Below are 27,507 nucleotides of genomic sequence, written 5' to 3'. Positions count from 1 at the left end.
AATTGCAGTGCTATTTTTCACCACACTCCAAGCTTGGCTGGGACAGCCAAGTACTCCAGCTACAGCTGCTGGTATCCTCTGTCCTGACTGGAGGAAAGTCAAACATAAGAACATCCCAATGCAGCCAGACCAAAAGCCCATCTACCCTTCTGACAGCAACCAGAAGTGGTGCTGACAGAAAGGACAAAACAAGTGGCATTTCCTTCAACTTCCAGCCTTACAGTCTTACTCTACCAGAGGCTGTAAAGGAAGAAGAACAAGTTTGCCAGCCCCTTTCCCAGGATTCAGAGAAGTGTAAGGAATTGTTTTTTGCTTTCCCTCATTACTTCCTCAGTAAGTGAAACAAGCTGTAAGAGGGAAAAAAGAAAGCTGCATCAGAACATGGACGGCACACAGACAGGGGAAATAACAAAAAACATTGAGTTGTGCAAGTATGTGGGCATATCCCCCTCCGTGTGTTCACTCTCCTCACATCATCCACTCTATTTTCTCAGGTGTTTCCTTTTTATATACCAGCAGTTGCTTTCACTTCACAAAACATAATTATTAATATACTTATGCATAAATACATAAGTACCATAACTATTGTAAACATTTCTCTACAGCAAAGCAGCTCAAAAGCAAAAAAGAATTAGTAGCTGTTCTTCACAGCTTTTTGGAGCAACCAACCCCTTTTTAACAATTAAAAAATTAGTATGAGGGCTAACATAACTGAAAGTACTTGGAATTTTCAAAAAAGTAGTATTCAGGAAAGTGTTGCCATTTTCAGAAAATAGAACAAGCTATATATATTAGATCAATTTATATCAACTAACATCTACATTATAAAAAGAACTACTAAGAGTCCTGTATTTCAGACTTAAATTGTCAGTTGTAGGATTGTTCCTCTGAATTCAGGCTGAGTCACAATAGCACGTCTCCTTCACCAGCTTCCTGTTTTTAGCACTAAGTACTAAGCTACATATCGTATTTTACAAGGAAATATAAAGCTTCCAGGTGAGCTTTTCATGTCATGCCCTCCCTTCTCAATGCTTGGTAAAAACAAAAAAAGAAAAACTAAGAAAACTTAGTATCAGCAGAACTCTGGTCAGAGTTACCAGAGCCTACCTAATAACTCAGAATACTGAAATGTATGTTATCTTCCTTTATACAAAGTCCCTGGAGTTCTCTTCTGTCAAGTCCATTAGCAAAATGGCATGATTAGGGAAAGGCTCTGTATCACCTGACCTTTCTCCACCTTACTATTTGTTTTAATTGATTCTTTATATTCAAGTCACCCATATACAGTACACAGTCAAGTTACATTTAAATTCTTGTGATCCTTTGTTATTTCACCACAGCGGTATCTAATATCATCAAAAACAAATGGGGGCACAGAATACTTTTCTCTCATGCACAAGACAACACAGGATCTATAGGGTAGTATATTGTGTGATCAGTTATTTCTGTGAGAGTGCACGGCTCATTTGAGTTTTCCATAGAGCAACAGGCAAAAGGTAAATTTTGTAACAGAAATTTGTTCACAGTCTGAAACACTACAAGTTTGTCTATAATAACCTACAACATATAGACTTTATCAGCCCATAAGATACACATACATAGGTCTACTAGAGTCTTGTATGGGTATTAGACCTCCATAGATACAGAAACCTAAAAATTTACAGTGCACTGATCTCCGCAACCCCTGCCACACAATGGAGTTGTGTGCCCATTACCTTCAGCTACTCTTGATTTCCCAGCATCTCAGAATTTAAACTGTCAAAGCAGTAGCATTTATTGTTTGTCAATAAAACAAACATTGGCAGGTTTGAGAATAAATTTCAGACTGAAGTCAAAAGAAAATACTTTCTGAACCCCACCACTACTCTATACAATGTGCATACAGAGGCTCTCCACCTACTTTGCTTTCTTTTTCAGCAGGTATGAAAAAGTATACTCTATCTACAGGTGGAAACAATAGCTGCTCATTAAGTCAGCACATGTAGTCGTTGTTGTTATTTAAAAAAAAGTACACCAAACAGGATTAGGGAGGAGACTGCAAAATTAACTATTAAATGTACATAATGTCAATATTTACAAATATTGACACATCTTTAAGAAAGCATAGATTAAAAAAAAATTAAAAATCAGTATTTCCACTGAAATACTTCAGATAACACAGATGTGTTCACACAAGTTAAGTGACACTCAGGGTCTCAAAAGAAAATCCCAAAACCCCTCTTCAGATAAGAAAGCTGTTACATGGAATCTCCCACCATATCTAAGTACCTTTGGGTTAATGTGGACCCAGATCCTGTTGCACTGGATGCTGAAGCTGATGAATCAGTGCGTGGACTTCTAAACTCTTTTTCAGCCTGGTCTTCCTTCTCTCTTTCACGAGCCTCTGAATACAGAGAGCACATAAGTGACAAATAAACAAGACTTTTAGAAAAAAATAAAATTAGAGGCTTGCTGAGGACAGTAAAACAATTTTCTTCATTTTCAGACCTATATGAAATATTTGAAAAGGTAACAGCAAATAAAAGATTTCACCTGAAAATAGATTACTTTTCCATATAAATTAAATTTCCATTGCTACTGCAATAATGACTCAGAAAAATAATGTCATAAGGAAAATGCAAACACCTTCTAGTTGTCAGTTTGTACACACTATCAAACATAAGTTGATGATATAAGGATGCTGATACTTCAGTATTTTTAACACTATACTAAAACAGTATGATTACTTCAGAGACTTCTTGAAGTTTTCATAGTGCAGGGAAGTAAATTAGTACATAAGTATGCACAGGTGTAAGTAAGTGAACTCTAAATATGATTTATGGAAAATAAATACAAAGAGTTGTTTGTATTAAGAGTTTATTCCCACTTCACTCACTGAAAAGGAATCCCTGTGGAACAGTGCAACAAAATCAAAGTAAACAGAACCATTTCAAAGTATAAGTAAGAATGCTGGGATTATGACAGGGTAACAGATACAATACTCTATTTCTAAAAGTGCTCAATTAACTTCAATTAAACAAAGTTACTTTCTCTCTATACAAGAAACATCACTTTGTTTGCTCACTGTTTGTTAACTAAACTAAAAACAAAAACATGTTTTGCAGCAAAGCTAGGAAACATTTTCCTCTGAAGAGAAGCACAAACACCTGCAAGATACAGAACCAGGAAACATTTTGATCTCGGTTCTTTTTATCCACAGTTCAGGTAGCGGAGGAGACATTTCCAAAAGTTATCGCGGGTTTTCCAAAAATCTAAAAGTCAGTGTATCTTAAGAAATCTGAAAATAAGATGTTCACATTACCCCACCCCCACAAAAAGCTGTAAAACATACACCTTTTTGATTACTGTATTCTGAATACCAAAATTTGTTTCTAAGTCAAACAGCTGAATTATGTACAAAGCTTTGCCATTTTTGGTAAAATGATCAACCTTATAAACAACAAAATGCGTTGTGCTTCCTTTATGGGTAACAGCCTAGAAATCTTTGGCAGGGCGAGGAGGGAGGGGACATATTCAAGATGCAGTGCAAGATGTCTTGACTTAAAAACATTTATGTTTTCGTGATCGCTTACCAGATTTCCCTCCTAAACTAAAACACGGTGTAAGCAAATGATCTCCTGTAAGGAATGATAGGTCACCCTGAACCAGTATCAAACATGACAGTTTCCAACATGGAAACACATTGTTGTGTTTAGAGTCAAGCAACACAAAAAAAATGGTCCAAATCAAGTTTTGGAATCCCTTGTATATTTGAATTTCACAGTGTCTTTAAAGTCCACAAAGTCAATGAGCCTCCACAGAGGTCTGTGGTTCTGCACAGAATCAAAACAATAAAAACAACCAACATCATAAGTATGTCATTCTTCCATACAGAATTGCTTTCTTAATGATAAGGTGCTTCAAGTCTACTAACTTCATAAACTGCAACACTTTAGAGAGCAGATTAAGTGTAATCTAGTAGGATAGCAGCTGCTCAACCATGATGGCATCACATGAAAAAAACAAAACCCACACATTCTGCACAAACTGTTCAAGCAGAGGAAGAAAGCATGGACATTTGGGTTGGCAAAGGGATTTCTAGAACATACATGAGTGTCTCCCAAGGACCTCCTTTGGAATGGAGTTTGCTTAGATACAGGCAGCAAAAGATATAATTTTCTCCATCTCCCACTCTCAAACCACCACCTTGAAAACCTACCCACTCTCAGCACAGCAGAAGACAGAGACAAATTTGTGGGCTGCTATATAACCTGCTGTTCGGTATAAGACATACATTTCTTCTTTGTTATTATGTTCTCTCTAGATTAAAGCTGCCTGTACCAACTTCCCTTCCAAAATAAATACACAGCTAAGTAAAAGAAGAAAGAAAACAGTATTGTGTTCAAATTCACCTTCTTCCTGCATCTGTAAGCTATGCCTCACAACAGGAACCTTACACATACACACTGCTTTTACATACTCAGACAACATATGTAAATTAATAACTTTACTGTTTACCAAGCCTCAAGCTGTTCAGAACTGTCTTCCTTGAACAAAACTGCATTTGTTTTTTGTTCTCTAGACAGCCAGTCCGAGACATTTTAAACATCACCCCAAGACGGAAAAACAAAACACGTTTTAAAATGCAGCTGACTACACCCGCATTTCTTACCCAAGACCTTCCTGCTCCTCTCCACTGCAGTTCTCCTCGTTTGCTCAAACATGGCTTCGAGATCGAAAGTCCGAGCTTTCTTCCCTGAAAACGAAGAAAAAGGAGACTGAAACACAGACTCACCCTAGCCACAGGCACTCCGGCAGCTACAGGCCGGGGGGGGGGGGGGGGGGGGGCGACATGCACGACCGCTTCGTTTCCACCTCCAACCGCCAGCCTCCCCCGGGGCTCACCACCAAGGGCCGCCGGCCCCAAGCAACCGCCCCCCGCGCCCCTCAGCCGGGCGCCCAGCACCTCCCGGCCCCGCATCGCAACGCACCGAAGCCGGAGAAGCCCATGATGGCCGCCAGCTCCGGGTCGGGTGCGCCCAGCATCTCAACGTCTGCAAGGAGAGGGGAAAGAAAACCACAGGGGTCAGCGGGTGGGGTGGGGTGGGGTGGGGTCGGCTAGGCCCGGCCCGGCCCGCCGCTCACCGCTCTCCGCGGCCGACTCCATGCTGCTGCTGCCCCGGAACCACAACAAGCGCCGGAAGAAAGCGGCCGGGCACGACCAGTGGCGCTCGGGACCGCCCGTCCGCCAGCGCCGCCCCCCGGCTGGGCCCGGGGCCCGCGGCGTGTTTCATCTGCCGGCTTCGAGCGTCAGCCGCCGGCCTTGTGCCCCTCTGCCGTCGCTGCTCGGAAGGCCTCGACTAAATCTTCATAGAGTCACAGAATATCTCGAATTGGACGGGACCCATCAGGATCACTGAGTCCAGCTCCCTGCTCCTCGCAGGACCACCTAAAACTAAACCACATGACTCAGAGCCTCATCCAGACGCTCCTCCAACTCTGACAGGCTTGGTGCCGCGACCACTTCCCTGGGGAGCCTGTTCCAGTGATCGACCACCCTCTCAGTGAAGAACCTTTTCCTAATGTCCAACCTGAACTTCCCCTGACGCAGCTTCATTCCATTTCCTCGTGTCCTGTCTCTGGTCACCAGAGAGAGGAGATCAGCACCTCCCCCTCCGCTGCCCCCCATGAGGAAGGTGGGGACTGCCATGAGGGCACCCCTCAGCCTTCTCTTCTTCAAACTGAACAAGCCAAGCGACCTCAGCCGCTCCTCCTAAGTCTTGCCCTGGAGGCCTTTCACCATCTTGGTCGCCCTCCTCTGGACACACTCTAACAGTTTGATGTCCTTCTTACATTGAGGCACCCAAACCCGCACACAGCACGCGAGGTGGGGCCGCACCAGTGCAGTGCAGAGTGGGACAATCACCTCCCTCGACCGGCCAGCTACGCTGTGCTCGATGCACCCCGGGACACTGTTGGCCCTTTTGGCTGCCAGGGCACACTGTTGACTCATATTCAACTTGCCATCAACCCGAACCCCCAGATCTCTTTCTGTGGGGCTGCTCTCCAGCCTCTCGTCCCCCAGTTTGTACATATAACTGGGATTACGCTGTCCCAGGTGGAGAATCTGGCACTTGCTCTTGTTAAATTTCATACGGTTGGTGGTTGCCCAGCTCTCTGGCCTATCCAGATCCCTCTGTAAGGGCTCTCTACCCTCAAGAGTCCACAGCTCCTCCTAGTTTAGTATCATCGGCAAACTTGCTTAACGTACATTCGATTCCTGCATCCAGATAATTTATAAAAACATTAAAGAGCACTGGCCCTAAAGTTGAGCCCTAGGGAACCTCACTGGTGACTGGCTGCCAGCTTCTCAATCTTGAGAAGATACAGGGAGAATTTCCTGCTTTGCCATGTAAACCCTGCGGAGTTTGGGGCTTAGCTTCAGGTTCTCCATTTGGAAAGCAGAGGCGGGGGGGGATTTCCTTTCTCATGCCAGGTGCCTCTCCCACAGATGAAGCTTTCCAGAACAGGCGCTGGACCGATCCAGGAGCAGAGTCAGTGCAGTCGGCATTTTACTCTAACTCCCGAAACACAGAGAAAAGACTACGTTTAGGAAGGAGACATTGCTTTATTCGATAGTGCGCAGAATCGGACACTCGGGGGAAGTTCCACAAATTGAGTGCAAGGTTAAACAGAAAGCTTAGCATATTTATACACTCAAGTTTGCATAATTCATTAGCATACGTCACGCTGACCCTTCTTATCTACTACATTTACATATTGCTAATGTTGCAAAACTATACTAAGCATGCACGGGGGGGGGGGGGGGGGGGGGGCGCCCTGAGTGGTCGTTGGTGCTCTTGGTGGTCATTTGGGTAGGTGCCCCCTATTCATTCCGAGGTGTAGTTAACTTCAGGATGCTACTAGAGATGTTATCTTTCCAAAGGCTTTGTAAGCATTCTATACATCCTTAATTGATCAAGTCCTTGTGATTGTTATTCTAAGATAAGTTAAAATTCCATCCTTCACCTCGTGAACACTCTGCACGATAGCTAAAGCTACAACAGCTAGAGCCTATTTACATAAGGTTACGTTTAAACTCTGCTGGTATGAAGGGCAGCAAACATGATTTACAAACCAGACCCGTTCCCTGAAATGGAAGTTTCACCCAGCCCAGAGACTTCCTATGACGGTTTGGGAATGCCTCTGCTGTCCAGAGCAGACACATCACTTAACAGGGGCGCAACCTTGGTAAGTTAACAATCTGCTGCAGTCACATGGATGCGTCTTCCCAAACTCTGGTAAAACAGCAGCCTCACCAGGTCAGTGCGGTGCAAAGGCGACTTACTCTGCTTCCACACCTCGGCTCCAGAGGCGCTGCGCATGCCTTTGAAGGGGCGTCCCCTCACTGTTTTTGGCGTACCTCACTAGACGCAAAATCTGCGTATGTTTGAGTATCTCAGATGTATACAGTCTTGCCACAATATCACATCAGGCTCGCAGTATAAAATATCTTTGACCGGGGCGTCACCAGGGGCCCCCCAAAAGCTACAGCCACCGCCAAGCAGACCAGCAGGCAGGGACCCGCCCAGGGCCACACACCACTGACAGGAACCGCTCCCCGCTCTTCTCCTCGGGGCCGTCCTGTGCCTTCGAGGGCCGTCACAACAGACCACGTCCGGCCCTCGGCTGGCCCACAGGGCTGGCGCGGCGGCCCGCCGGGCCACAGGGCCCCTCGGTGAGTCACCGCAGCCCAGGCGCGGACGTCACAGCCTGCCCGGCTTCGGCAGCTCCTCTCCAGCAACGCTCGACCCCCAGCCCCGAGAGGCGTTGTCTGTCGCCTCCCCCCGGCGCCCCCCTTTCGGACAGGCCGACCGGGCAGCGCCTGCAGGCAAACCCCACGCGCTCCCCGCCGCCCTGCCCATCCCCCCCTTCCCGCCGGCGGAAGCGGCGATCGGCGCGGCGAAACTGCGTCACGCGCGCAAGGCCTGCCGGGATTTGGCGGGTGGCGGAGCGGCGGGTGGCGAGCTCGCGCCTTCTGGCCGTGCGCGGAGTCGCCTGCCGGCCTGGGCCCCGCCGCCGCCATGCCCGCCGCCATGAGCCCCGCGGCGCCCGCCGCGCAGGAGGCGCTGGAGATCGCGGGCCGCATCATCGACCGGCAGATCCAGGATGATCGCTGCTACCCGGATCTGTCCGAGCTGCTGGCGGTGCCGGCGCCGGGTGAGGAGGACTCGGTAGCCCTCTGCCTCCGGCCCTCGTCGCCTCAGCCAACCCCGGTGCCCCCGCCGCACCGCGACCCCTGAAGGGCGGCCTTGGCCGACACTGCCTGGCCGGCCACGTGTGGGGGCCCTCAGCGGGCAGCCAGCCGGGCACGACCCCCTCCCCTTGGCGGCTACCACCCTAACAAGGCCCTGAGGACAGCGGCTGCTGGCCCTGCCTTCGCAGGGACGGCGACAGGGCTGAGTCTGACGGCTTCTCAGGCTTTGAGGCGGGGCGGGGGGGGGAGTCGTGTAGTGGATGCCTTGGTGCGTGGGTGAAAGTTGTGGATGTGGGATCTTTCCAAGACAGGGGGGGCAGTGCAGGAGGAATGGGCTTGGGTTGGATCCTCGGCCCCATCTCCCTCCAGAAGGTGAAGAAAATGGCGCTTGGCTTCCATTCTGTCTATTGGGAAGTCTCTTGCAGAATGCTCTTAGAGTCGCTGAGTGCCCAGCATCATCCCTAGGTTACAAACAGCCTGAAAATCTCTCTTAAGCCTCTTCGAGTGACTTTCATTTGTCTATAGTTCTATGTCACATGTAGTTATGATACAAGGTATACCTCTTCTCAAACATTTGTTTTGTTCTCCTTAAAACATCAAGACAGCATTTCCTACTTCATTGGTGCCAACTTTCTGGCAAAGTGGGCTGTGAGGACGCACTCTAGAGCTGTAGGTGACCTAATTAATATATATCCAGCGGGTGTCAGGATACAAGCAGAGAGTATCTGTTTTCTGTTACAATACGATGTGATGTGCGTGGCCAAAGTGTAAGTGCTCTAGCAGCATCATGGATACATATCACATAAAATAATGGGTGTATATGGGTGTTTTAACTTGATACTGGGAGCACAGATCAGCTTTTCTAGGTGAAGGAACATGCTCCTGGCTTGTTCATGTGGCATATTTAATGTCTGGCCATATAATGGAAAAAGGAGTGGAGGGTATCACAGTAAAAATGGGGTAAAGAGTAGGCTGGGGTTCAGATGAGTTATTGTAAGAGTTTGCAAATCTGTTTGCCCATGTCTTATTAGAGGTTTAGGTTTATTGTTTATGGTCCTGCTCCTACGGAAACCTTTGTTCACACGTATCTTGTGAGTAGTGGTATTCATATGCTTAGAGTCTCTGCAGTATCAAGGCATTTCTTTCTACACAGTCTGAAGGCCTGTATTATTCATGTAAAGTAAAATGAGAAATGCACATTAGTCTAATTTAGATTTTACAGATTAGGAAACAATCACGTAAAGATAGAGAAAGAGAATGTAAGCCTTTTATTGTAAATTTCTCATGCTTTATAAGAGGTCTAATCTTGTTCTTAATTGCAGGTAGCCCTACTGTTTCTGGTATGTCTGATATGGATTATCCTTTGCAAGGACCAGGTTTGCTGTCAATACCTAATCTTCCAGAGATCAGCTCAGTCCGCAGAGTCCCACTTCCCCCAGAGCTAGTGGAGCAGTTTGGACGTATCCTTGTGAAAAATGATGTGTTAGGTTGTGTAAGTCATAATATTAGAAACAAAGTTTTTTGTTCCATAATCTTCTTCCCCAATCTTTCTGTCAGACTCCCAGTAATGAACTTTGATATTGTTCACATTCCCTTCATAAGGCTCCAAGTGGTAACAAAGTCCATTTGTGTAGAGTTGCTGGTGGAATTAGTTTCTGTATGAAGAACTTAGAATGTTTATGGTACATAGTTTGTGTACCACTGTATTTAAAGTAATATTAATTTTTTTTTAAATGTTCTGAAGGGGATTTTGCCTTTGCTAGCCAAAAAGCGTTTAGTTCTTACATCAGCAGTGCTTCAGATATGCAGTGCAATTGTATGATGGGAGTATTTCCGGAAATCAGCAGAGCTTGGCTGACCATTGACAGTGACATTTTTATGTGGAACTATGAAGATGGGTATGTAGAGAACACGTTCCTGATGATATTTTATTGATATTATACTGGAATAAGTGATAGCAGTAGTGGGAGATTGTTTACTGGTAGCACAGAGGTGTGCTATTCAGTTTAACTTACCTTGATTCCTTTTAGGTTTTACTAAAACTTTAATAAGTGTTTAAGGATTTTTAAGAATTAGTAATATTGCTGCCAAATCATCTAGAGAGGAAAGAAAGGAAAATGCATTTGCTTAGGGTCAGACATAGCTAATATCCTACAGTTATTACTGTATTTGTGCTAGGGCTATGCTTATGCCAAAAAAGTAGAAAAAAATTATAATAATGGCCTAACTTTTCTAAGTAGATTCAGTAAGTCCTCTGATGCATGTACAGTGGCCAATCATTCCCACAAGGGTAAGTAATACAGCATTAGTACTTTGAACTATTGTGATTGAAGCTCTCCTGCCTAGCTTGTTTTAAGGATGCATAAATCTCAATACAATTTCATTATATTTTCAAATGGCAGCGATATGTTTATAATTTGCAGGTTTGCTTCTTTATTTGCCTATATAGTAAGAATTATTTTAGTAAGAATTGCTGTATACATTTTGTCGCATTTCCTAAGAAGACTAAAGTTCAGATTGTGGCTCACATGGCTCCTATCCATACATTTACTTTGTGTCATAATGTATTAAATACATTCCCCAAACAAAACAACACTGCATGGTGTTAATTATTAGGTGCTGGGGAGGAGGTTTGGACTTCTTGCTTTAGATAATTTTCATGGGGAAACTGTAAGTTCCTCCCTCTTGATGTTAATCAGCATTGCAGGTGCTGCATTATGTAATTCAGAGTAGACTGTATGAATTACAAAATGCAAAATATAAAATACCCTAGTTGGATTTCAGGTTTGAAACTGAGCTAGAGGGGCTCCAAGCAGCTCAAATGATTGCCTGTATAATTTTGCTGTGAAACTTCTCTGTCATTCCATTCTGCTGGACCTGCTTTCACCCAAAGCAGATTATGTAGGTGGCTTCAGAGTGTTACAATAAGTATTAATAATTTTTAAAGATACAAAAACTGATTTTATTTACTTTGTTATTATGTGATACTATATGACAAGTTTTATGCAGGTTTGGGTTTTTTTTTTCTTGTTTGTTGACAGGGGAGATCTGGCTTATTTTGATGGCCTTAGTGAAACTATTCTTGCAGTCGGTCTTGTAAAGCCAAAGGGAGGTAAGGAATATATGACAGTGACTAGAATTAGGCAGTTACTTATATGTTGTTTTTATATATACATATGTGAAAATCTGTGTTTTGTGTGTGTGTATGTATGTATACACAAGATACATGGGTTTGTTTTGTTTTTAGAAACATTATGAAATTAATTACAAGCCAAAAATAATGTATAGTTTAACAATCATTTACACTGATAAGCTTGCATTTTTTTGCCACATCATACTCTTAACATTTGTACTGTTTATAAATTTACACATTCAAGTGATAGCTTCCATGAGATCCTGGTTTCTAGCCCTCCCAGTTCTTTTGGTGGCTACTGCTTAGTTAACATTGAAGTCAAAGTTGAATTGGAAATGGAGTTGAATATAAAAGAAGCACATTTATAAAAAAAAAAGTCATTTTAAAGATCCTGTATTTCATGAACTGGAAGCTGAACTGCTGACTGAATACTTCTTTCTAATTCTAGAGTTTCATAGATCATTAGGTCTTAAACATGACTATTCCCTCTAATCAGTCAATGTGTCTTTCCAGTGGATACATTGGATACATCATTGTGATCTGAGAGGTTGGCTGCAAACAAAAATTTTATTTTCTCCCCTTCTTTAGGTATCTTCCAGCCTCATGTACGACACTTACTTGTTCTGGCTACCCCCGTGGATATTGTGATTTTAGGGCTCAGTTGTGCTAATATACAAGCAGGTAATTCTCTCTTCCCTCATTCTCCTCATTAACTTGTGCGTTAACAAGTATACATGGCTGTTTTGTTAGTAGCCATTTAAAAAATAAAAAAAAAAAAGGAAAACAAGACCATGTGCTAAGCGCCTTGCTAATTTTTAAATCATGTTACAGACAGGGGAAATAATTTTTATGGGGTGTGCACTTCCTGGATCCTGGACTCCCATAGGAGCATTGAGTTGTATTATTCACCTGTTTAACATGAAAAGAGCTTTTGAAACAGGTACTCCTGTTAAACAGCATGTTGGAGGGGGAGAGAAGAGATGGGCATGAATCTTGGAACTGGTGAATAGAGTTCATTAACCTGGTTGGCGTTTGTATTCCAGCCACAGAAATTGAGAACCTGGTAACTTTTTTTTTATGCCATATATATTAATAGAGAAAATACAGAATTGTTTGGAGAAAGTGAGAGGATTATAATTTTTTGCTCTCTTTTTATACTATCTTGATGTGAAAGAAAAAAAAAGTAGAAATCTGTGTTTTAGGCTTGTTGTGATTTAGAGGAGATAACAAGGTGTAGAAATGAAAAACATGGCATTTCCTTACTTGGAAACTTATACCGAGAATTTACTTTACTTTTTTTAAAAACAGAAGATTTGTTACTCTGCAGTTCACTTTGGAGAATAGCTATTCCAGAATGTGTTTAGTAATTATGAAATTTGCTGTTAATTTTTCACATTTTCCAAAATGCTTCTTGTCACAGACCTGTACTATTTATTAGAACAACTTAAAAACTAGAGAGGATTTATTTATTTATTTGTTTGTTTATTTAAAGGTACTGGATCGCTCAATGACAGTATGTCTGGCGGAATGCAGCTGCTACCAGACCCTCTCTATTCGCTCCCTACTGACAATACTTACATTCTGGCCATAACATCCACTGATAACGGGCGTATCTTTTTGGCTGGAAAAGATGGCTGCTTATATGAAGTAGCATACCAGGTGACTATAGGTTTTACACATAGGCATTTTTATTGTTTCATGGTTGTGGGATGTAGGCACTAAGAGTTCTAAAACATCTCAGGTTTGCCGTCTTTTTTCTTCCATAATTATGTTACATGGCTTGGTTGCCCCACAGCTCTGATGTCATATGCGTTTTCTTTAAAGAAGTAGTAATTCTATGAGGAATAGCAATGCAGCTTTGGTCAACTTCAAAATAAAATTAAAATTGTGACATCCTGCACCCTTTTTTATGTAAAACTTTCATTTTAATGATCACCTATTTCTTTCAATTGAATAGTACGTACTTTTTCAATTAAATCAATGGTGGGTAGTTAGATTCTTACTTGTTTTCATACTTGTCCTACTAACGACTTTTTTAATATAACTACTACTTTGGGTTTTGTTTTGTTTTTCAACGCTGTATTTGTTTTAAATTGTAGGCTGAAGCAGGCTGGTTCAGCCAGCGCTGTAGAAAAATTAATCATTCAAAGAGTGCGCTGTCTTTCCTTATTCCTTCATTGCTACAGTTCACATTCTCAGAGGATGGTAAGTACTGATGTTAAAGACTTGCCCAATAATTTAACATAACCTTTTAAATAATACTACCAAGAAGTCAGACTGAATAGTTCCCTCATTCAGAGCATTTAGTTATTGTCAATGAAACTTGCAGTGCTTGATGATTATAAAAATCAGGTCACTTGTTTGTCTGTCTAGTTCAGGATATAGATATCAAAGCCTGGAAAGTTTGACATTTATGACTAAAGTTAGTGTTCTGTAATACAAAATTAATATGTGCTTAGTGGGATCACTGCAAACAGTAGAATCTTTAAGTAAATAATTTTACCCTGTTTCACTGTTTCGTGAAAAATTAATTTGAAATTATTATACAATTTTTTGCCCTTTTTTTCTTTTTTAGTTTACTAATAATTGTGTAAAATTGATTGCTGTTTTAAATCACTTCCGGTAGGAGTCCTGTGTGGGAGTCCTGCAATTTTTGTTAACTTGCAATTAATTATTTTATAGATACTCTGTCTTAAACTTGTTTTCACCAAATCCAGTGTTGATTTGCTGGTTCTCCCTTTTCTCCTCCCTGCCTCCCCAGATCCTGTAGTCCAAATCGCCATTGACAACTCTCGAAATATCTTACACACCCGCTCAGAAAAAGGAGTACTGCAAGTATGTGACTTCTTCTAATGACTGTTGGCTATGTTACTAAAGTGTATATAACTTTAAGTTTTCCTCAGTACCTGGGAATTCTCTGTAGTTATGTCAGGATATTATTCCAGTTGGTTTTTGTAACAAAGTGTGTGCTGAAGACCTAAGATGCTTTCTTCTGAGGAAGGAGTAGCCTTTTGATCTTCCCCTCAATTATAGGGAGACATGAGGATGAAGTAAAAATAGGGTTTGAATTGCTGCTTGATAGGTGAGGCCGTATGAATTAATTCAACCATAAATCACTAAGCTGTATTATTGAATTGCAGGTTTACGATTTGGGACAAGATGGTCAAGGAATGACCAGGGTTACTTCTCTTTCACAAAATGCTATAGTTTCTGCTGCTGGGAGCATTGCCAGGTATATTTATGACAGTTATAATGTAAGAGGATTCCTTTAAGGCCAATAGTTTCACGCTATATTTTTGAAGAATGTTATTTGCTTATTTCTTCGGATTGAGAGTGTATGGGGTTTTTTTGTTTTGTTTTTTAGAACAATAGATCGTTCTGTATTTAAGCCTATTGTTCAAATAGCAGTGATTGAAAATTCTGAATCCATAGACTGTCAACTACTAGCAATCACACATGCAGGTAAGAAAGCAATGCTAATTGCCCCACCTTTTAAACTGATAAATGGCATCTGCACAGTTTAGCAAAATTGTGACCTTTTTTAATCTCTTGTTCAGGTGTCCGACTGTATTTTAGTACTTCACAATTTAAGCATCCAACAGCACGTCCCTCCATGTTAATCTTGGTTCATGTCCGTTTGCCTCCTGGATTTTCAGCTTCTTCTAATGTGGAGAAGCCCGCAAAGGTTCACAGAGCTCTTTATAGCAAAGGTAAGCAGTGGAACATGGCTCAGATGAGATTGAGCTTTTTTTTTTTTTTTTTTTGGTGACAGTCACTATCACACTGTTTTTACATTGGGGAGCTTGAAGCAGTGGGAGTAACTGAGAACTAAGCATGGCTTCTGTGTGTTAATGGGAGAGTTTTTGGAAGTGGAAGGTTGTCGTATTGTTCAGAATTTAGTTCTTCTGCAAGGTGCAGTATTTGAGCAGAGAACTCTGTTCATGTGTTGATCAACCTTTTATTCTAATCTCCCTGTAAAATGGATTTAATGTGGTCAAATTTGCCTACATGTCTCTAGCCATGTGTGATTAGTTCTTGAAAGCAGGGGATAGAATAGGCTTCTTACCTATTTAGTGCCTCTCATGCTGAGTTTAGCCCGTGCTGACTGTTCTTTATTTTTTAACTCCTTTAGCTACTGATACCATATAAGATACCAAACAGCTGCCAGATGGTTCCAGCTTTATGTCACTTCTGATTATAGGCTGAATTTTTAAAAGTGCTGCAGAAATGGGGGGGGGGAATGTCTCTACGTTACTGACCCTTTTAGTCATACATACTGATTTTTATCCTGGAAGTAATTTCCGGATGTTTTTTCATCCATGATCTGTTTAAACATCTTATTTTTGAGGCATGTTCTACCTATTTTATGTGCATTTTTGTTTGTACCTTTTAGAGTAGGTGGCAAATGGTGTTAAATTGACCTTCTGAAGAACCCTATGACATACAAACTCAGGAGATATTATTTGCTGTTCAAATTGTATGATTAGGACTTGAAGATTGATTTTTACTAAATAAGGAATGAATTAATGAATTTGCATCTAATGCATGATTATTGCTTCTAATACAAACTTAATATCGCTGTTCTTGCTAGGGGTCCTGCTGATGGCAGCTTCAGAAAATGAGGATAATGACATCCTGTGGTGTATCAATCATGATTCTTTCCCTTTTCAAAAGCCAATGATGGAAACACAGGTATTAAAGCAAACTTTTATACAATTTTGGTGGAATCTAGATACTGTTTTTTCCTTTCTGGTAACAGATACTTGAATAATACTATATGCAAGAAATGGGTACTTCACAGAAAACTTCCATGAGGAATTTCGAAACACTTGCAAAGCTACTAATCGATACACTTCAAAGAAAAAAAAAATTAGTGGGCAGTTCAGTTAGTGAATGGGAACTGAGCTCTTAGTAGGAATTCCTAGTTCAGCCATACTTTCTAGCTTGATGTAAGCTATGTATCAAAAGCAATTGCCTTGACTTCTGAGACTTGACTTCTAATTAACATATTTGAAAATACTGTTGTCTATAGCATGCTGCATATTGTGCACAAGCACAGGAAGACATGGTCCACAGTCCATAGTGGTGTTTGATGAGGATAAAATTTGGCAAAGATTGTTTGAAATGTAGGTGCTAGAGACTTTGGGTTTCTTTATTTAAACTGAAATGCCCCGTCTTCATTAAATTTCACACATGATTAATCTCTTCATTATTTCACTTTTTTTTCCCCTGATTTTCTTTTTCCTAATTGTTTTCATAAATGGGTTTGTAAGAGGGGTTTGGAAGGCGTTAGTTGCCTTATGTGTCAGTTCAGGGGCAATGTTTCATATATTCCAGCTCTGAAGGAAGTCTGAAGTCTTCTGCTGAAGTAGAGGAGTGACATGTCAAAAATAGTATTATTGGAGGAGCAGTAGTAGAGTGGGAGTGAATGGAGAGACTGTATAAGTTAAAAGTTTCAGTCAGGTTTTAATTTATCTGCTGTTTTAATAACTTACAAAGGAGCTTTATAATTACTCCAGATCCCTTCCCTGCAAAAACTTACACATAAATTTCCCAAGTGCTGACATCTCTCTTTTTTCCAAGACATTTGACAGCAACAGACAGCTAGGTTACCCAAACAAAGCTGCAGCCTGTTCTTGAGCAGCTGTTCTTCCTTCTTAGCATACATAGTTTTCTGGAATGTCTTCACTACCATATGTCTCTTCTCGAGTTATATTTGAAGTACTGCTGCCAACTGTGAAAGTCTTGTAAACCTTTATGATTCAGTTGCAGCATTTTTGATTCTTCAAGAAACAATTTAAATTCTTGATACCTTTGGTACTTAGTTCTGATATGGTTAGCAGATTGTTGCTATTTATATTGTAGCAGCTTTAAAGGATCCCACTTTGCAAGTTGTTTTACATTTAAATACAAAACACTATCCCTGTTCCCCAAAAGAAGCAATATATTACTAACCTAGTGGCCTTCTGTGATGGAGTGACTACATCAGTGGACATGGGAAGGACTACAGATGTCATCTCTCTGGACCTCTGTAAGGCCTTTGACACGGTCCCCCACAACATCCCTCTCTCTAAACTGGAGAGGTATGGATTTGATGGGTGGACTGTCCACTGGGTGAGGAATTGGTTAGATGGTCACATCCAGAGGGTAGTGGTCAACGGCTCAATGTCCAGATGGAGGTTGGTGACGAGTGGCATCCCGCAGGGGTCCGTATTGGGACCGGTACTGTTTAATATCTTCATCAGTGACATAGACAGTGGGATCGAGGGCACCCTCAGCAAGTTTGCAGATGACACCAAGCTGAGGGATGTGGTCGACATGCCTGAGGGATGCGATGCCATCCAGAGGGACCTGGACAAGCTGGAGAAGTGGGCCCGTGTGAACCTCATGAGGTTCAACAAGGCCAAGTGCAAGGTCCTGCACCTGGGTCAGGGCAACCCCCGGTATCAATACAGGCTGGGGGATGAAGGGATTGAGAGCAGTCCTGCCGAGAAGGACTTGGGGGTACTGGTGGATGAAAAGCTGGACATGAGCCAGCAATGTGCGCTCGCAGCCCAGAAGGCCAATCGTATCCTGGGTTGCATCCAAAGCAGCGTGGCCAGCAGGTCGAGGGAGGGGATTCTTCCCCTCTACTCTGCTCTGGTGAGACCCCACCTGGAGTACTGTGTCCAGCTCTGGAGCCCTCGGCACAGGACAGACATGGACCTGTTGGAGTGGGTCCAGAGGAGGGCTACAAAAATGATCAGAGAGGACTGGAACACCTCTCCTATGAGGAGAGGCTGAGAGAGTTGGGGTTGTTCAGCCTGGAGAAGAGAAGGCTTTGGGGAGACCTTCTTGCAGCCTTTCAGTACTTAAAGGGGGCTTGTAAGAAAGACCAGGACAGACTTTTTAGCAGGGCCTGTTGCAATAGGACAAGGGGTAATGGTTTTAAACTAAAGAGGGGGTAGATTTAGGCTAGATATAAGGAAGAAATTTTTTTACACTGAGGGAGGTGAAAGACTGGCCCAGGTTGCCCCAAGAGGTGGTGGATGCCCCATCCCTGGAAACATTCCAGGTCAGGTTGGACGGGGCTCTGAGCAACCTGATCTAGTTGAAGATCTCCCTGGTCATGGCAGGGGGGTTGGACTAGATGACCTTTAGAGGTCCCTTCCAACCCAAACTATTCTATGATTCTGTAATTATTCCCTGTCTCCCAAAAGCAGCAGTATATATATAGCTGTAAATTTGGTGGCAACCTTCTGTTAGACAATACAAGAACTTGATTATTTTCTTTGGGTTTTCTTGTATCAAGGGTAGATTCTATTCTGTGTAATGTGGATGTGCAAAATCCATGTTTGTTACCAAACTTTGGATAATATCTATCTGTTCAGATGACCACCCGTGTTGATGGACATTCCTGGGCTCTTTCTGCTATTGATGAATTTAAAGTTCAGAAGATTGTAACACCACTAAATAAAGACATTATTCCAATAACTGATTCACCTGTTGTTGTGCAGCAACACATGCTGCCACCTAAGAAGTTTGTTCTGCTTTCAGCCCAAGTGAGTATTACTTTTCTTAATATAGGAAATCAGAAGAGTAAGTATAAAGTTGTAAGACTGATCTAAACCTGTAAATGTTTACTCATTTTGGATATGCTTTAAGGATTATATTCTGAACATAAAAAGGAATAAGGAAGATTGCTGAAACCATCTGTACCTATTTTAAATTTACTCAAAGCTATTGGGCCAGCTTCTCTTGTGCAGCGTAGTAGTAACTTTTCTTGGTCTCCAGAGACCCTTGTAGATATAGATCATCGAGAAGTTCCTTTAACCTTGATACTCATGATTATATGAAATTGAAACAGACACTGGCTGCCCAGAAAATATAGTTTGAGTAAATACTGTTGGTAGTTGAAATTTGAATAAATAATTTCTTTGTCATAGAAGAAGTCCCAAAAGGTTTTTTTGAAAGGGTTTTAAAAAACAAAACCTATAAAAAGAAAAGAAATCAACTTCCATACTTCTCTTTTCTGATTACATTTAGCAATATTTTAGGGCACTTAATATCTTAACCAATAGGCAATTTTAAAGAAAAAATGTTTAATCATTAATGTCTTGCAACCTCTAGACTCAACCTGCATTTGTTTAATGGCAGCTGTTTTGTTAAAGGCACTAATCGGACCCTGTCCAGTAGTTAGTATGAATGCAGGCAAGATGACTGAGTGTAGAGTCTTAGCATGCCCTTGATCCTGAATTCTTCAAGCATTTTTTTTCCAGGCAGTTTTGAGGATTTGCAAGATGCATAAAGCCTTTCTTTTCTGTATATCCTTGCTATATGTTTGTATTGTATGCTTCATGTTAGGCTAAGAACAGCAAAATTAACTCAGTTTATGGAGAATTTATAGCCATTGCAGTACTTTTCCTGCTTTTCCTAGACGCGCTAGAGAATTTTCTGTTTGTGAATGGGAACTGGGCTTTAGGCACCATTCCCATTATACTTTGATCCAACAGTGCAACAAAGGAAAATTCAGAATGCTAAAGATAAGCATTGTGGGGAAGGGGTATTGGGGTGGCCAGAGTAAAGACAACTTTATTCTAACTTATTTTGGGTTACTTTTAGGGGAGCTTTATGTTTCATAAACTCAGACCTGTTGATCAGCTGCGGCATCTGCTTGTTAGCAATATAGGTGGAGATGGAGAAGAGATTGAAAGATTTTTCAAGTTGCATCAGGTAAGATCTTTTGACTTGTTATGAAAAATGGAAGATTTATTATATTTATGTAAATCTAATCACTTCCTTTAGCATCTTTTTGTTGTTGCTATAAACTTGTAGTTAACATTTCATTTAGTATTAGCTTTTCCTCCTGTATTGTCTACATAAAACAAGATTGTATGATGAGAAATAACTTCTCTTTTTATGATACCTAAAAATGGAAGTGTAATTCACTTTCCCTGAAATTCTTATATGTCTTGTATGCAGAAGTATAATGCAGTTCTTATTTAGGAAAGGAGTTCATCTAAAAGTAGGGGAGGAAAAGTTTCTAAAAAAGTTAAATTCCTACCACTACAAGAGGTTTTTACATTTTGCAGGCCAGTAGAAATGTGTATAATTGGTCTATTTTTTTGTTTAAGATAAATAACAGACAAGCAGGAAGGAAGCTATCGTGGATTACAATTTCAATTTGACTAGTACTGATTAATATCTGTAGCGAATGTTCACTGTAATCTGTTCTCTTGTGCTTTGATAGGACATACTAAGTGATATTTTAACATGCCATTAGAATCTGCAAACCATTATTTGTGTAGATTTTTTTTCTTCAAACACAATCTTAACTTACGTTTCTGTAGAAATTGTATGAATCTTAGTCATAATTAGGTGACAGACATGGAGATTGTTTCCTACCAGCAATCGTACTGAGTTTGCAAAAACAGTGTGTAACAAAAACTTACCTGCTACAGTGGGATGCCTCACTATGATTCACTTCCTGTCTACAACTGGGAAGAGCTGGTTTCCTTGCCTTCTAAATCAAATGACTGTTTAGTTATTGAGCTATATAACGTCTATATGTTTCTTATCAACTTGATATAAGCTGCCATACTAATAGTATAATATGCTCTAGGAGGATCAGGCCTGTGCCACTTGCCTTATCTTGGCCTGTTCTAATGCTGCATGTGATAGAGAAGTATCTGCCTGGGCTACTCGAGCGTTCTTCAGGTAAGTTTCAATTCTGTAGGTTGTTCTGCATATTATGCTTAGGATCATTACAGCCACTAAATAATTGTACAGGCTCTTTAACCTGCTGCCTGAGTGAGCATTGTTTTAAAATGAGCACAGACTGTTAAACCTGGTGGAATATGCTTTTGCACTAATTTAGGGCTCATCAACAAAGGAAGCTTCCTGTAATGGTGATTTCTGGTTAGTTCCACTCTTGGATGCTTGTATTCCACATGTAGAGGAGGCTATTGAAGATGTAGTTTAATCTGCTTGAAATGTACTTGTCTTCACAGTATCCCAGTTCATTGAAGTGCAGCGTGTGGTAATATCTTTAATGATACCAACTCAGACAGCTGGAAAAAGAACAGACAAATTTTTTAATTTTTGTGGGGTTTTTGGGTTTGGTTTTGTTTGGGTTTTTTTCTTAATGTATTGCAGTTAGTTATGCTATTCACCATTGCGCCAAGGAAATTTATATTCAAATGGACTTAGCCTGTACAGGGCCTGATGGCTCTTGGTCACAGATGTTGATTTATGTTTTTATTTGGTTTTTTTCTTTTGTTTGGTATTTTTTTGTTGGTTTGGTTTGGTTTTTTCCACTACAAATTGAGTGAGCAAGTATGGGCTTCCACTCTGGAGGATTAATTTGTCATCTGTGTATCTTAAGTACTGCATATCCTTGGTATGGTGCAGATACATATATTTTAATTAGCTGCCTTAAACAAGTTGGTATATTGTGGGTCTCTTGGCTGTCTTCACAGGGCATGTAGCCTGGAGGAAAAAAGGGGTTTGGTAAGATACAGCTGTTGAGAGCGATGATAAAATGTGCAGACTTGACTTCATGTGCTAGGGTTCAAGTGTTATGTTTCCAAAAGCTTGCTTGTTCTTTTCCAAAACTTGTGCAGGTGTTAGATCGAGTCAGCTATTCTCAGCAGGCTGTGAATAGCTGCTCTTTGTTAAACTCAATTACATTACAGGATCTGAGAGAAAAAGTGGATGATAACTCTGGAGAGATGGGTATTAGCAAGGGGAGATGTAACAAAAGTGCTCATGTAGCACTATAGGAGAGAGATGGATAGAAATTACTTGTGCAAAATAGAAGGATAAGCATGTGTCATCTCAACTGTGTCCTTCTTTCCATTTTCCTGTAGAGACAAACCTTTAAAAGATACTAAAGCATAAGCCTGATTTTGAGAATTGGTAAATTTCTCTTTAAAGCCTAATCATATCACCACAGAACTTACCCACAAAAAAAATACTTGGTTGTTCATCTAACTTACCTTTGCAATTGCGTATGTTAATGCTTTTCATATAACATGTATTCAGTTAGTTTTCTTCTGCCAAAAGTATCATATAGTCACAAATACTTCTGAAAAGTTATGCTGGGTTTTTTATTCCCAATTTTAAAAGAACCCCAAAATTGCTCTTAATTCTCAGACATGAAAATTAAATGGACTGTATATGAAGTGTGAGGAATTCTTGTCTTTGCATGTAAACTTTAGGTATGGTGGAGAAGCACAAATGAGATTTCCGTCAGCTCTGCCTCCTCCAAGCAATGTTGGACCTATTTTGGGTTCTCCTGTTCCTGCTGGTAAGTAGCAAGTATTTCATGGTTTCGGACAGGTTTTTATCCTTAAATATGTTGTATTTTGTCTTCTCACAAGTTGTGTTCTTTTTGTCTGAAATAGTCCTTGATTTTCCACTCACTGGCTAATTAATTACAGAGTTTTTTCCATTTCTCTTGAGTGATTTTTGGATTTAGTGAGAGGGTGATGTGATCTTAAACTATGTCTGGATGTTGCATATAATCTGTTAAGATTATGTGAAGAAGGTATACATTTGTTGCTGCCAGAGGCACTTCAGCAGCCAGAGAACGATTTATCAATACTGTAGTTCAAACTTTACAAAGATTATTTGGTTGTTGTGTGGCTATAGCAGAGTTGTCTTACGGTGTCTTACAGTGTAAGAATACAGTGTATATCTTCTTACAGTGTCATTGTCATACCTCTGCAGATACTGCTTATGAGAAGAAAAGAAAAATTATGATCAAGAAATGGGTTAGTTAGTTAGTGACTTCGCCCTGTAAATCTCTAGCTTCAACATTTGGTTTCTGCTTAGGTTGTCAGGGCCACCTGCAAATAAGAATAGTCCCTATTCTTTCTCCTCAGAACTTGATGTTTATTGGAGTGGAGGCCCTTCTGTATTACTCAGATTCACTTAAATTTCTACAGTTGCTTCAGGAAGTTGTCCCTTAACATGTGTTACTCAATTCCAGATCTTAAAGATTTTTTAAAAAGAAATTAGTAATGGTGAATTTGGAACTCTGATTGAATTACTGAATTAAATTATTTTTTTTTTTAATCAGGAACTCATTAATTTCCAAGAGCCTTTACCCTTATCTGACATGTGGCGTTCAATTTTACGCATCAGACTTTGGGAAAAAAACTTGATTGCCTGGAATGCGAAGACATTCCACTTCAGTACCGTTTTTGACATATATCCAAATTCATAAGTATTGGAGAAAGGTGTGCTGAACTGGGATAAAGTTTTGGAAAAACAGTTGACCCTCTTTTTCACAATTCTTAACTAGTATTAAAACACTAGGAAGAGTGACTATTTTTAATGCATCAATGGCATCACTTTCCAAGCCTGATGGTGTGGAACAATAGCAATGTGGGCAGGAGCTGAGGCAAGGCATAAGAATGTAAAATTAAATCTGAATTAGAGAGGACAGCAGCTATGGGGAGAACAGGTGCTAGGAGCAGACTGAGAATTAAAGTAAGGTGTGGGAGAAAAGACAGGAAGCTCTGTAATCAATAAGGTGACTCCTTTTAGAAGTAAATGTATTTTTCCCAAGTCTAAATGTTTGGATATTTTTATCATTTGCTGTCATATATGCTTCTTTTGAAACCTGGTCTCAAAGCACATGTTTCCATTTTGCTTCAGTGGCAGGTCCAGGTGGAAGATGGCACCATTCCTCTGCCACTACTTACTCCGTTTGCTCAAAGGGTAGAGAAATGTCACGTGAAATTAAGATTCTGATATTGTGGATGTCCCATGTCGGGGGTCAGACAGTGCTGACAGAAATTGATTAGAACGCCTTGAAATTTTGCATGTGAAACTACATTACAATAATGTTAGCATTAAAAGACCAGGCACCTTTAACTTAGTTCCCTCTTTTTCTCACTGTTGAAAGTCTAGTCATGCATTCGCATGCTGCTTTTCTGCAAGTTTGTGCTTTGCTTGGCACACCGGAGAATGTGTTCTGAGAATGCATTGGCACTGTTTAGTGAAAGACTTTGTTATCCTTGGCGCTGTTGTGTGTTGCCAAGTTGAGAGAACTGTAGTGAATAAGGCAAGGACTGATTCTTTGATAAAAGCCGCATTTTCCGAGTGCCAGTTTTCTTGCCCTTTCTGTGATATATCCTACTACATGCTGATGGTACATGGACATTTTTGTAGATGACCATACGTGTTCCTCATATCTTGGGGTCTTAAGTTAAGTATTAAGACTTAATTTGCAGAAGGGTTGAGTATTCACAGCTGAATCTGAGGCTGTGGACAGTCTCAAACTGAATGTTCCAAGTTAACAGTGTTGCTGTATTGTTTGTCCAACTGCCCTATATGAAAATTAAGAGTGACAATACCAGTTTCTTTCAGTTGAGTGCTTTGAAGGTAAAATTGATATTCTTTGAAAAGATCTAAATGACTGAAGGTGAGTGCTTTGAGAATAGGTGCACATATCAGGAATGGGAGCAGTCAGAAGGTAAAGAACAAGAAAAAGTATGTGGTCAGTATTATATTCAATGCAGGGTGTGCAATAAATAACACGTGAATGCTGGAAAAAAAATGCTTAATAACTGCTCTTGAAAGAAGTGTATCCATTTGGTTCACTTACGGAGTGTTGGGTTGATAAGAAATGAGTGCAATTTGGTATTTAACTATAAGTAAAAGCTGTTGGAATGGTTCTACCTTTACTTGATTTAACAACTTTGCTGCTTTTGCACAGGGATTTTATGGGTTATATTTTGGTTTGGGTTTTTTGTTTGTTTCTTTGTTTGTTTTTAACAAACTTAACTTTATTTCTTTTCCCTTTTAGGTTCCCCCTTGACTGTTGATAGTCCATATCCTAATCTTAGTTTTTTGACAACACCTGGGCAAGGTAACACCTTCTTTTCCTTTGCTGGAGAAATGCAGAAATTTTTTTTCAACTAGGCTTTTTTATTTGCGTTCAGATGAGTAATATTTACCTACTTTTACCCTAGGTTTACAACCTCCTAGTATATCAACTCCCATGTTTCCTTCTGGGAATTCCATGTCTCACCCTGGTACGTCTATTAGTGGAATGATGGGTCCCGAGATAGTATTTTCTGGAAGACACAATGGCATCTGCATATACTTTGCTCGGATTATAGGGTGAGATGTTTGTATAAAAAGAGATTCTGTCACTCAATTAGTTTCGTAGTTTTTCTTTCCCTAATGCTTGTAGGTGTTGAATTCTATCTTAATAGCATTTAAATTTGAAATTAGTAAAGTGCATTTTTATGTTGTGTTTATGAAGTACCTGTTGATATAATACGTTCTCTTTACAGCTCTATTAATAATAATACTTTGTGCTGGTTTTGGCTGGGATAAAGTTAATTTTCTTCATAGCAGCTGGTATGGGGCTATGTTTTGGATTTGTGCTGAAAACAGTGTTGATAATACAGAGAGGTTTTCGTTATTGCTGAGCAGTGCTTACACAGAGCCAAGGCCTTTCTCCTTCTCACCCCACCCCACCAGCGAGTAGGCTGGGGGTGCACAAGAAGTTGAGAGGGGACACAGCTGGGACAGCTGACCCCAACTGACTAAAGGGATGTTCCACACCATATGACGTCATGCTCAGCAATAAAAAACTAGGAGGAAGACAAAGGAAGGGGGGGATGTTCTGAGCGATGGCGTTTGTCTTCCAAAGTTACCGTTACGCATGACAGAGCCCTGTTTTCCTGGAGATGGCTGAACACCTGCCTGCTCATGGGAAGTAGTGAATGGATTCCTTGTTTTGCTTTGCTTGCGTGCGTGGCTTTTGCTTTACATATTAAACTGTCTTTATCTCAACCCATGAGTTTTCTCACTTTTGCTCTTCCGATTCTCTCCCCATCCCACTGGTGGGGGGGCAGTGAGTGAGTGGCTGTGTGGTGCTCAGTTGCCGGCTGGGGTTAAACTACGACATAAATTCCGTGAATGGCTAGGACAGGAAGGTTGCTTAGACATTGATCCTGCAATCAAACGTATATGCACAACTCTGAAAACTGCGGTTTTATTTTTCAAATCTATGAGCTGTATGTTTCAAACTCCTACTAAAGGGTGAAACAGAAATGCAGAAGGACTTACAGGATCAAAGTCCTGGCTTGAAGTCTTTTCTGTTAAGAAGCTTTAAAAAGAATGCTCAAATCGGAGCAATGAAGCAAGACTAAAGAGGATTCTGTTACTTGCATGTTGAGTCCTGTGTTACTCAACACCCCAAGCAAGAACAGAGCTCTTCATGCGTTGGTCATCTCTCTGCTTGCTGGTTCGGAAAGAAACTTCTGTTATAACACTTGTTTGCCTACACTATATTTCCAGAGAATAACATTGGCCTATATTTAAAGTATTTGAGAGCGTCAAACTTCATTTGATTGAAGTTTTAAAATTTGAAATTTTGTTAATTATCTGTATATGTACCATTCAGATAGGTATAGTGGTAACTTTTTTGAATGTTTAATTTTCATCCAAATTAAATCCTTATTTTAGACCTTGAAGTAAAAAGCATTACCATTTCTTTCTTAAGAAATTATACATAGAAGACTTGCGAAAATACTTGCTTAAATTACTTGGCTTTTAACACAGTACTGTTTTGTGTTGCAGAAATATTTGGGATGGCAGTATAGTTGTGGAGAGAGTTTTCAAAAGTGGCAATCGAGAAGTTGTTGCAGTATGTAAAAAACTATTTTGTATTTTTAAAAGTTCCTTATAGTATATGTCTTAAGCCCTGTTATAATTCTTTTCCCAATTATAAACTGATAAGGAAAGAACCATCATTGTCATATGAAGGGTTTCTTAAGTGCTGCTCTCTTAACTAAGGAGTAATGGTAGGTTTTAAATCTTTTTAAACTACTATTTTGAATGTTACTTTTTAAGAAACCTAACTGTAATTTTATCTCTGTCGTTAATTGGCAATGGCCAGTTTTCTCCATATTTAGTGATTGCACTTCCTTCATTTCTGCATACCCCCTCCAGACAAAGCCTAAAAATAAAATGCTTTAGTGTGTTAGGATAAACATTGCAGTTATCTAAGGACATAAAAAAATTTTCAGCATCTTCCTGACTAACATCTTGGTGTTTCACTTTTTGTCCATGATCAAAATAACAAAATCTTTTCTGACTGTGGATGTTAATAGAATCCTGAACTGAGTAATTTCAG

General features: G+C 40.6%; 2 protein-coding genes across 2 annotated transcripts in view; one reads left to right on the top strand and one right to left on the bottom strand.

The window, feature by feature from the left end:
* WDR70 (WD repeat domain 70) overlaps nt 1–5,168 on the bottom strand; it is a 140,221-nt gene extending 135,053 nt beyond the window's left edge. The window contains exons 1-4 of the mRNA XM_076362462.1: nt 5,125–5,168; nt 4,971–5,033; nt 4,652–4,735; nt 2,269–2,383 (exon numbers count right to left, since the gene is read on the bottom strand). Of these exons, the coding sequence (XP_076218577.1) occupies nt 2,269–2,383; nt 4,652–4,735; nt 4,971–5,033; nt 5,125–5,146 (284 nt within the window). The 5' untranslated portion in view covers nt 5,147–5,168. The remainder of the gene's footprint in view (nt 1–2,268; nt 2,384–4,651; nt 4,736–4,970; nt 5,034–5,124) is intronic.
* A 2,860-nt stretch (nt 5,169–8,028) lies between these two features.
* NUP155 (nucleoporin 155) overlaps nt 8,029–27,507 on the top strand; it is a 33,928-nt gene continuing 14,449 nt past the window's right edge. Inside the window, exons 1-19 of the mRNA XM_076362235.1 lie at nt 8,029–8,199; nt 9,559–9,696; nt 10,038–10,134; nt 11,278–11,348; nt 11,958–12,050; nt 12,862–13,028; nt 13,469–13,574; nt 14,131–14,204; nt 14,510–14,601; nt 14,734–14,831; nt 14,927–15,079; nt 15,961–16,061; nt 18,740–18,910; nt 19,971–20,081; nt 20,971–21,065; nt 22,568–22,656; nt 25,165–25,227; nt 25,331–25,481; nt 26,952–27,018. Coding sequence (XP_076218350.1) covers nt 8,064–8,199; nt 9,559–9,696; nt 10,038–10,134; nt 11,278–11,348; nt 11,958–12,050; nt 12,862–13,028; nt 13,469–13,574; nt 14,131–14,204; nt 14,510–14,601; nt 14,734–14,831; nt 14,927–15,079; nt 15,961–16,061; nt 18,740–18,910; nt 19,971–20,081; nt 20,971–21,065; nt 22,568–22,656; nt 25,165–25,227; nt 25,331–25,481; nt 26,952–27,018 — 2,073 coding nt within the window. The 5' untranslated portion in view covers nt 8,029–8,063. The remainder of the gene's footprint in view (nt 8,200–9,558; nt 9,697–10,037; nt 10,135–11,277; nt 11,349–11,957; nt 12,051–12,861; nt 13,029–13,468; nt 13,575–14,130; nt 14,205–14,509; nt 14,602–14,733; nt 14,832–14,926; nt 15,080–15,960; nt 16,062–18,739; nt 18,911–19,970; nt 20,082–20,970; nt 21,066–22,567; nt 22,657–25,164; nt 25,228–25,330; nt 25,482–26,951; nt 27,019–27,507) is intronic.

Source organism: Aptenodytes patagonicus, chromosome Z (assembly GCF_965638725.1).
Source record: "Aptenodytes patagonicus chromosome Z, bAptPat1.pri.cur, whole genome shotgun sequence".
Classification (NCBI taxonomy): domain Eukaryota; kingdom Metazoa; phylum Chordata; class Aves; order Sphenisciformes; family Spheniscidae; genus Aptenodytes; species Aptenodytes patagonicus.
The sequence above is the reverse complement of the archived record's forward strand: the minus strand, read 5'-3'. Positions and strand labels throughout refer to the sequence as shown.